Source organism: Olea europaea, chromosome 10 (assembly GCF_002742605.1).
Source record: "Olea europaea var. sylvestris chromosome 10, O_europaea_v1, whole genome shotgun sequence".
NCBI lineage: Eukaryota > Viridiplantae > Streptophyta > Magnoliopsida > Lamiales > Oleaceae > Olea > Olea europaea.
The window spans coordinates 18,474,437-18,485,733 of NC_036246.1; the positions used below are offsets into that span (position 1 = coordinate 18,474,437).

The following is an 11,297-nucleotide window of genomic DNA, read 5'->3' on the forward strand; positions in this document are numbered from 1 at the left end:
GAGCTGATGAGCTATATTTTTTCCCATTAACATCTAATGGGTATAGAATTTCATTGATTACTTGTCTTGAATCAGAATCCTATTACTCTAATATCATGTTGAACGTCATTAGACCTTTGGTGCCTAAGTTTTTCTTTAACATTCTTCCATCTCTGTCATTTTTACATCTTCATTTACCTCGAATGGATAAATGTGTAAATCATTTACAAAGATTAGAGTAAGAGAGATAGTAGTGGATCCTACAAAGTGTGGATGATAAATGAGTAGTAATTATGAATATTTGATTGAAAATTAATATTTAACTTTAATGAATTCATAAACCATTTATAAATTGATTGCCAAAAGAAAAATGATTTTTTTCCCCAAAATGATCATCGAATATGAACATAGATAAACAACTTTTCACCATCTGTCTCTAAGTCTCTTACGTCTTAACTACCATATTCCTCACTTCTTAACAACCATGTTGCACACGAAATTTATTTTTCATTTTCCTATAAGTTTGATGACCTTGGAGTTTAGTGGATGAAAATATGTTATTGTTTTGCATCCCATCTCGGGCGACCTTTGTGCACTCATTATACGTTTAATAAGAAGATCGACTCTATGAGTTATAATTGACGATCGTGAATTAATAAGAAGATCGACTCTATGTGTTATAATTGACGATCGTGAATCAAACCTTAGAAAGGAATAAAACCTTCATAAGTAGCATCCATTCCCCATGTTCTACGTCCCTTTCCTCCCCTCTCTCTCTCTCTCTCTCTCTCTCTCTCTCTCTCACACACACACACACACACACACATGGGTAATGTAGCACTATGTTATCCTTCAATGATCTCTAGTGGCGTAGTGAAAGTATTGTCCACAGATGGGAGGATAATGATCTACACAAGGGCAGTGAAAACAGCAGAACTCATGTTAGAACATCCTGGGGTGTTTCTATGCAATTCATGTCACCTAAAAATTGGCCAAAGAATCTCAGGAGTTTCGGCAGACGAAGAACTTGAACGCGGGCAATTTTATTTTCTTCTTCCAATGGAAATGCTCTACTCAGTGTTAACAAATGAGGAGATGAATTGCCTCAATGACAAGGCATCCAAAGGACATAAACAAGGAAGTTTGAACTTTTCCAAGATTTTTCCAGTTCTTGGTGATCATTTTTGTCTATTTCCCAATTCAGAAGCCAAGGCACTGAAGGTTTCTTCAGCAAGTGATTCTCAGCCATCTGAGAGGTATTCAAGACAAAGATCATGGGAGCCTGCACTCGAAACTATTGTCGAAACGCCACCGCGACATTAATTTTATTTCTTTTTCATATATTTTCCTCCTTTTTTTTTTTTTTTAAATAATATTGACTCTTTGATTGTGAAATTATAGTATAAAGATTTTAAGCAATTGATACTAGGCATTATTTGGCCTTTTTCTACTTGTGGATTATTAGCTATCTCTTTTCGGTAATGCTTAATTATCCCAGAAAATATTAATGTTGTGAGAATCTTGATTAGACGAAGCTTCACTAACTTCCAAGATGCATGTGGAAGAGAAAATTGTCACTTGCCAACCATTTAATATTCTCTAAATTACAGCCTGCTCTTGCAAAGCCCTCCAACTAATATTTATGGTATGTTTGATAACAAGGATTGAAGAATACTGCCTACTGAACCCATACTTCGAGATTTGTAAAAGATATTGGATTAAATTATATGACAAATTGATGAATTCTTTCGAGGTCTTATTATTGGTGCAACAATGCTCATTAGTGAGATAGTTATAAAACAACACCTCCGTGCCTTCCTGCCGGCACAAAGTGTTTTTGCTACTCCGATAAACAAATGTTACCTATAAAATGAGGTTGGGGCTTTCTCCCCATTGTACATCCGACGTGAGAATTAGTATGGGATTTTGGAATATATATAGATTTAGGAAAAAAATTTACAATGAGTATTCAGATAACCAAAATTTTGAGAGCTCATACCTATCTCGCCTTAAGAGTATTTACAGGTACCAGAAGTCATATAACTGTTGGCCGGTTATTGTGCCACATGTACCATGTAGCACCCTTCACTACCCTCATGTTCTGAGTGGAGAACCTCCATCTATCCAACGGTTGGCTGTGTCCATGATAACCATTGAACAGTTCCTATCCAACACAATGATATTTTTATGGTTAAGTTGTTGTAAAGGGCCTCATAGTGGTAGACGGCCTCATGATGGTACAGTGTAGCATAAATGTAGAAGGCATCATAGTGGTCGATGGCCCTATGTGGATATAGAGGGCCTCTAGTGGTAGACGGCCTCATGATGGTAGATGGCCTAGTATAACATAGAGGGCTCATAATAGTCGACGGCCCGATGTGGACGTTGAGTGCCTCATAATGGTCTATAGCCTAGTGTAAATGTAGAGGACCTCATAGTGGTATACGGTCTCATCATGGTAGACAGCCTAGCACAAACGTAGAAGGCCTCATAGTGATTGATGGTCAAGCACGAATATAGAGCGCCTATTGTATAGCCTTACCTTGTTGGTTATCACAGACAAATATTAGCGTCATCCAATATCACTAGTCCCTCTACCTCTTGTCGATATTTATTGATAAGGGGCAACATTTTCATCCCTCAATGCATTTTTTTAATCCTCTCATCTCTTGTCGGTAGTTGGTATAATACAAGTGGGTTGAACAGTCCAAATGTCATAAAGTGGTGACAACACTACACACATGGCACCCCACATGGCACCCCATGAGCGGGTTTGGTTTTTTAGTGTAAAATTTCCCTCCAAAAAATTCGAAATATTTGTTTATATAAAGGGGTGAGGTCCCCATTTCTATTCATTCCTCCCTTCCACAATTCCTCTTGCTTCTTCAATAATTAAGGTAATATCTCCATCTCCCTTTAATCTAGGTTTCCCTCTTATTATGTATAAAACAGTCACTACTTCTTCCTCTAATGAAAGTGAGTGTGTCGATCGACCCATTTTCGGATGGGTCAGTCGATGCTCGACTAACATCGATCGGCCTTCGCACTTGACCAATCGCTCCGCTAGTCAACTGGCTGGCCATCCCACTGAGAGCCCCCAGAAGGCTTGTCGTTCGCCCCATGATTCTGATGGCCCAATCCATATGGCCGAAACTCAAAGTTCTAACCAAGTCTTCCAAAAGACACCTTGGGTCAATCAAGTCTTTGGACAGAAACTTAGAAATTGGTCGGGATCTTGCAAGCTAGGTTGTTGCTCATGAAATTTCAAAATGCTATAGCCTCTACAATTCTCCACTTAAGTTGACAAAATCTTCTAGTAAATTCGATCGTGTTGATGATCACATTTATAGAGCTCCTAGGTCCAAAGAAAGACTCTACAAGTCTGACCTCGCGAGATTGTTGCATATAAAGACATCATAGATGGTGGTTTTTCATCCCTATTCATCCCTTTTTTGTCTCAAATTTCAATAAATTCCATTTCACCCCCAATCAGATAAATCCTAACGCATGGAAGAAAGTGTTGTACTTCTTGTATATCTGCTTTAACGAAAATATCCCACTTTCCATAGACCTTTTTAGGCGTGTCTTTGAAATGCACGAGCTAGCTTAGTATAATGAATTTGTCTTCTTAACCACTATCCCGTTGAGCTTTCCTAAATTTAAGAATTCCAATAGTGAGTGGAAGTTCCAGCTCTTCTTTGTTCGACCTTCAGTGGGTCAATTCACTTTCAACATGAATTGGAGACGCCCTCAAATTCATCTTTTCAATAGTAAGGTAGAAATCACTTGTCTTCTAAGAGCTCAAATCCAACAAGTGATTGATACACCAACTCTTGCACTTAACTTAAGGTCAATTTTGACTATAAAGAACATGCTGATAGTGAGGATAGTTTCTCTTTCCTTGCCATACTTTTACACCTGTAAATGTTTTTACCTGCTATTTTTTGGGCCTAGTGAATTTTATTGCGTGTATGCAAATATGGACTTTAACTTAGACGAAGTGCTAAAGACCTTGTTCGCTCTAGAGAGTGATTATGGTTTCGTTCCCACTGATGGTAGGTTCTTGGATACATTGCTTTTGATTTCATATTTGTACGCACCTTCGCTCGTTGGTTTTTGAGCCTGATAGATTTTACGTTGCATGTAGGTATGGAATTTGACATGGAAGAAACCATGGACTTTATAACGGAGCAGAGGCATGAGAGTGACTTAGACCTAACTTTCGCTCCATCAAAGAGGAAGAAAACTATTGACCGAAAGGTAGAGTATCATAATGTATTTCTCAACCTTAGACACTCCTAACGAAGCTATCCTACCGCCTGTGCTCGGCAACTCGAGCCACATAAGGTGTGAGCAGGAGGACTCTCTTCCTAACTTTGGATTCTTTCCACTCGGGATTATCATGAGATGGGGATACTTTGATCTTTGGTGATGTCTGCTAGGGCCAGGACGATCACTAGGCACAATGTTAACGATATAGAAAGGGCTTTGGCGTTATTCACCAAGAGATTAAGCTTCTTGTTGCACTTCCTTCTTCAAGTTTAAATTTGCCCTGTCATGCATGCCTAATGCTTGTCTATCACTTTGTCTCCTTGCCTGCTAGGTTGTGGCTCTGTAGTTGGGCTTGTTGGGTCGGGCCAGTGCCAAGCATCGGAGTTGTGGCCCTCGCTGAAGACAAGGAGGAGGAAGCTTATCACCACAAGAAGAAGGAGGTGGCCTCTCTCAATTTTTCTCTTGAAATTGAACTTTCAAACTTCTTTATAGCTTCTAACTGAGTTCTCGAACTTTCAATTAAGTCCTTTACATTTTGAATTAGTCAAATTTCACCCCAAACTCTCCATTTCAGCTCTGTTTGGCTCAAAAAATTCCCTCCATTAGTCCATTCCACAACCAAGAAAATTAACATTAATTAGACGGTATAAAAATTATTTGGTGTAAAAGTTGCAAACTTAAGGGCCCTAAATAAGAGTAAAAACTGCATTATCATATATTGAACAAACACTTCGAGTATTGTGGTGGATAAAGTGCTAGCACGTTCCACATTGCGTCACAATACGGGTATTGCCGTATTGGATTGAGTTGGAAACAAAAAAAAAAACAGTCATAACTACCATACTCTAAAAAATCATTTCAAAAATATCAAACTTGTAGAATTTTTCAAAAAATTAGGCCATAAATTAGTATTATTTATTTCTAATAATTATCAATATTTTAAATTTATATGAAAATAGCGTGTCTTTAATTGAGAGTTATTAAAGGACAATTTCCCCAGCGTGAGTTATCCAGTATCATTGTTCCCTTCTTGTTGCCACTGTTTTTTTCAACTTTTTTCCTTTTATTGGTGAAGCAAAGAAATGAACTATCGTTTATAAATAATTGTTTTCGATCATCGACATTGACCATCATATTTCCCTGCGACAATTCTATAAAATTTGCAATGCACTGATTATATCTTCAGTTATTGTTTATAACGTCATTGTGTCATTGTGAACTATAATGTTGTATAACTATCAATCGGTCACAAATGTACGGCATCATTTTATCCTCTATCTTACGGTATTATAATCTGTGACATTCTTATGCTTGCAGCATTTAAGAATGTGACCTAAAATGTGTATTTGAAAATTTGTGACTTCGTACAAAATTTGAGATTGTGAACTATTATATTGTGCGATTGGATTATGATCTAAAATTTTGTAATACATTAAGTAAATGTGACCTCTTACGTTGTGTGATTGAGACTTGTAAGGTCGTGTGAATTTGATTGTCAATAACAAAAATATTATATTCTTGTGTCCTGTACACGCTTAATACTTTTTATAGTTTCAATTTTGCATGTATCTTTTAAAAATGGGACAATAAAACATTGGTATTTTGAAGTTGTGACTTGATTTCAAGGAGAAATCTTTTATTAGCATATGAGGATAGAATTTGGTTGCAAAATATGTATCAATCTTATAACTGCAGAAATGATAATGTTAAGTACCAGTGATACGACACACCATTTAGTACACACTTACTACATATTTACCCTTGTTTGGTGGAACTTAAAATTAAAATTTTAATTTAAGTGAAAGTTAACGATTAATTTTAATCATACATTTAATGGAATTCATAATTTTTAACTACACATTTCATCAATTTCAATCAAAATTTACTAATTTTAATACCCACCAAACAGTCTTAGTCTTCAAATTAGGATTAGTTTACATCCTTAGTTACCCCAAGCCCATTGTGATTTGATAGTTTTTAAAAGTGGAAATTACACAAAACCATAGATTACCTATTCAAAATTCCTAAATCAGACTGAAACTTTAATATTTCAAAAACCAGATTTTTTATTAATTATTTAAATAAATTAATTACCAAAAAAATAAAAACCCTACCCAACCTTCACTACGCACTGCCATTTCTTTCCTTTCCCCTGCTCATCTCTCTCTCTATCCCTCACACCCTTCTCCAGCGACGATCTCATCCCACCTATGGCAACCACCATAACTGCAACAACCACAATCACTATACCCATTACAACCACCAAACCTCTCAAAACCACAATCGTCGTCCAACTGTTGTGAACTCACCATCGCTGGGAGGCTATTGCGAACTCGCTGTTCCTGGAAGCCACTACCGGAAATCACCGCCAATGAGATTGTTACACGATCTGATGTTTGCTGCTGCGAGATGTGGTGGGTCTACTGCGTGATCCTCCTTGCTACATCCCAAATCTTTTTCCTGATTTTGGTGGCCGAGGGGTTTCTGTGTTATTCGATTGTGGAATGATTTGGGTGCGGTGTTGTATTGTGTTTTGTTGTGTGCGATAGGTGCGAGGTGGTGGTGGTGTTTGACGGTAGTGAGATGGTGGTTTTGGGGGGTTACAGTGGTTTAGGTGATGGCAGTGATGTTCAACGATGGTAAAGAGGGTGCAGATGGTGGTTTTGTGGTCACAGTAAGTGCAGTTTGGGTGATGGTCGTCGTGGTCGTGGTGATGGTGTTGGTGTAAGGCTACGACGGTGCTGGCGATAATTTGGGGACGGTTGTGGATGGTGACTTTGACTCACAGTTTGGTGTTAGTGTGTGGTGGCAACCGTTGGGGCGATGAAAATTGTGATTGTGACTCACAATTGGTGACTCCCAATTGTGGTGTTGGTGTGTGGTGGGTGGCAACAATAGTGACGGTGATGGCCATGAGAATTGTGACTGTGACTGATTTCGATTTGTGAATTGTGACTCATAATTGGATAAGTAACATGAAATTTGTGACTATGATTTTCAATTGTGACTCACGATTTATTAAACTGTGACCTATAAATTTTTTGAATTGTGATTGTAAAATAATTTGTGACATCAAATTTCTGATTTGTGACCAAAAAATAATAAGTAAATAATTAAATCGTTAATTTGTGACCAAATTATATAAATCTGTGACTTAAATTAATTCGTGACTAAAATTAATAAATAATACATGACCTAAAAATTGTGTTTGTGACTTATAATTTATTAAGTTGTGATCGAAAAATTAATCTGTGACCTATAAAATTTTTGATTCGTGATCGAAAAATAATATGTGACTTATAAATTTTGTGTTTGTGACTTATAAATTATTGAATTGTGACCGAAAAATTAATCTGTGACCTATAAAATTTTTGATTCGTGATCGAAAAATAATATGTGACTTATAAATTTTGTGTTTGTGACTTATAATTTATTGAATTGTGACCGAAAAATTAATCTGTGACCTATAAAATTTTTGACTCGTGATCGAAAAATAACATGTGATCTATAAAATTTGTGTTTGTGATTTATAATTTATTGAGTTGTGACCGAAAAATTAATTTGTGACTTATAAAATTTTTGATTCGTGATCGAAAAATAATATGTGACCTATAAAATTTGTATTTGTGACTTATAATTTATTGAGTTGTGACCGAAAAATTAATCTGTGACCTATAAAATTTTTGATTCGTGATCGAAAAATAATATGTGACCTATAAAAATTTTAATTTGTGACCGAAAAATAAGTTGTGACCAATAATATGATAAGTCGTGACTAAAAATTAATCCGTGACTAATTATTTTTGGATTTGTGACCAAGAAACAAACTGTGACTTACAAAATTTTTGAAATGTGATCGTAAAAAAATTTGTGACATAAAATTTTTGATTTGTGACTAAAAAATAATAAGTAACTAATTATATTGTTAATTTGTAACCAAATTGTATAGATCTCAGACCTAAATATATTTAATTAATAAAATAATTAATTAACTAATTAAATTATAAATAATTTTTAATAAAAATCTGATTTTAAAAATTTGAAACTTGTTTTCTTGTTTTTGAAATGTGCCATAATTAATTTCTTAGTTATGAAATTTTCCCTTTTTAAAATGTGAAAATTTAGACCCATGTTTGGTATTTTTCCCAAATTGAAATTTATTGATTTTGAAAATGTTGAATTAAGCTGAATTTATGCTGTTTTTTCAATGCTCGACTCTTTAATGAAAAAGTTAAAAAAAAAAAAAAAGTATGTAACATTTTAAGTTTATGATACGATCATACGAAGTTATGTGTAACTTTTTTATGTTTGCAGTATTTTTCAACTGTTCTTTAGTTACTTTATTTTTACAACAATCCTAGACAATAAAGCAAAGTCTGACTCGTTAAAATAATAATAAATTAAATAAATAAATAAAATTTCCAAAAGCAGTGATCATCATCATTGTATAAAAGCTCAAAAATGCGTGTGGTCCCAACTTGTGTCTTTCTCCAAATAGACAAAAGTAATTATTGTACAATTCAAAAAAGAGGAGACTAATATTGAAGCTCAAAATGATATTTAAGTTTGTTTTAACAATTATTCAAGTGAGGTTGACAATCTCGATTAACAATCACATACATCATAAGGGTGCCCATATTGAATAAAAAAATCGTGAATCCCCCTACTGTAAATACGTTGTTCAACCACGATTGTACAACTAGAATAATTATTCTATTATAGCTCTTGTTTGAGCCCCATTTTTTGGGGAAGTATGAATTTTTGAATAGTGTATTGATGGAAAATGTGTGGTTAAAAAGTAATGAAAAATTTTGAATTTCCGTGTAATATTATTTTATTAAAAAATGTGCTGTTGAAATGATGTCAAAATACTATTAAAAATGATTTTTTTTTCAAAAAAATGGAGCTCAAACAAGGACATAGTATTTATAATTTAAATTGATGGAAAAGGAATTTTTTAAGTGTTAATTCATTAATTGATCAAAATTACTAGACATTGCCAATAATATTACATCTAAATTATATTCAAAAATTATAACTACAAAAATATTATTTTCTATTACATTATAAGTTATAATGTACATAAGCCCTGTTTGAACCACAGTAATATAAGAATAAGAATGAAAAATATAATCGTTATGACCTCACACGAGTGATAGAAAATCAAATAATGATTTAATTTAATGAATAACGATCATATTTACAAATAATGGAAAACAAATATGGGCCTAATAAAATTGTGATCATTTTATTTGTACAATCATAAGTTCAACCATCAACACCAAGTTTCTATTTTTGTTAGGTTAACCATTCACTCAGACATTACCACACAACAAACTTGCAATTTAATTATTTAATTTCTATTACATTATAACAATCACTTTTAATAATTGACAGAATTTTGCTTTTGTGAGTATTGAAAAGGAACTACAATTCAGAATTTCCTCAATTTAAAAAGAAAAAAGGAAAAGAAAAAGACGAAGAAGGGGGGGAAAATAATGAAGAAAAACTTACCCCACTGCACTACTACCACCACTACAAATCCCACCCAAAGAAACCACCGAGAATCTACAGAGTCCACCATCGGCCGGCGATGCATCTTCTTCAATCTCCGCCGGAGGCAGAACCCTGCCTTCGGCAAACAAATTCCGGCCATTCTGCGTCGGTTCTTGAACAATCCCTTCCTCAAGCTCCGCAGCAGCGCCGCCGCCGCCACCACCCAAGAAGACGCCATCGCCGAACCTCCTCTCCACCTCCAAATATTCCCCAAGAGACGCCCGCCGACAGTCATAATCATCTCTGCATAGCCTCCACCATCTCCTTCTTTGCCGCCGAAGCCGCTGCTCCTCCATCCCCATCGATCCCCGAGCCCGACCCTTTTTGGGTGTCTTGGTTATCCGGCCGTTGTGGGCGGCGGAGACTGTATTCTCCGACTGTAGGTTCTGGGAGGAGGAAGCCCTGAATGTGATAGCCTGCAAGGTGACCCCCATAAGAGTGCCAAGTGTGGTGCTTCTGTCATGGAAAAATGAACCTGTAGACTGCAATTATTCACACCAACAAAAAAAAACCCAAATGTAAATCAATTGTTAGCATGAAAAATTGAGGGTGCGGGATCAAGAAAATTGCACCTCAGTGTCAAGATCAGAAGAAGAAATGGAGGAATGTGTGGGGGAGAAAGCCACCAGACCATTTGCTGGATCCATCTCTCTCTGTGTGTGAAATTGTTTCTGGTTCTTGAGAGTGAGATTTGTTGGTGGAATTCTTGAAATTTTGAGTGATTATGCTGGAACTGTTGAGATTCGAGGATGGCTGCTTATAAGTAATACTATTAAGCTTAGCCAAACATGAGCTTTCGTGTTCTTCCTTGAGTTTGCAAGGGGTGCACATTAAAGAGTCCTTCGGTGGGGTTGGGTGAATGGTATTGCACTGCGCAATCACGCCTCTTGGTGATAAGAGAGGATGAAAAAGTTTTTGACTTTATTTATTTATTTATCATTTTTCCATTTATCATCCTCTTAATAAAAATTGCATGATTACTGATGAGTATGTTTCTCTAGTACTAGATGGTAACTTCCTCCCTCGGGTTCTTATTGAATTCTAGCCATGTTCATTATGTCGGTTTGTGATTTGAGATTGTGTAATGATCATGTAAAACGTAATTGCATGCTTCTTATCGAGATCTAAAATTTAGCCCTTGTTTGAGTCCCATTTTGGAGGAAAAATGTATTTTTGAATGATGTATTGATAGAAAATATGTGATTAAAAAAGAGGAAAAAATTTTGAATTTACGTGTAATATTATTTTATTGAAAAATGTGTGGTTATAGTAATGTTCGAATATTGTTTAAAAATGTATTTTTTTTCCCAAAGAACGAGGGCTCAAACAAGGTCTTAGAACTTGCTTATGTAGGATAATTTAATATTTTAAATCACTGAATATTTCATGTTAAATCATCAAGAAATACGAGAATTAAAGTAGAAGCGTACCTGAATCAGACATGATTAATGCGATAATGAATTTCGTGGTATAGTCTTCTAAATTTACAT

General features: G+C 35.3%; 2 protein-coding genes across 2 annotated transcripts; one reads left to right on the top strand and one right to left on the bottom strand.

Annotated features, from left to right (window-relative positions):
- The first annotated feature begins 804 nt into the window (after nt 1-804).
- On the top strand, nt 805-1,302 carry LOC111400372. Its single transcript, XM_023027786.1, has one exon. It carries the CDS (start codon nt 805-807, stop codon nt 1,300-1,302), a length of 498 nt encoding a protein of 165 aa, XP_022883554.1.
- Nucleotides 1,303-9,517: 8,215 nt separating this feature from the next.
- LOC111401414 (uncharacterized protein At3g17950-like) lies at nt 9,518-10,871 on the bottom strand. Its single transcript, XM_023029137.1, has 2 exons — nt 10,380-10,871; nt 9,518-10,289 (listed from the first exon to the last, which is right to left on the bottom strand). The coding sequence occupies exons 1-2, from the start codon at nt 10,452-10,454 to the stop codon at nt 9,762-9,764; spliced, it is 603 nt and encodes a 200-aa protein (XP_022884905.1). The 5' UTR covers nt 10,455-10,871; the 3' UTR covers nt 9,518-9,761.
- Nucleotides 10,872-11,297: the final 426 nt, after the last annotated feature.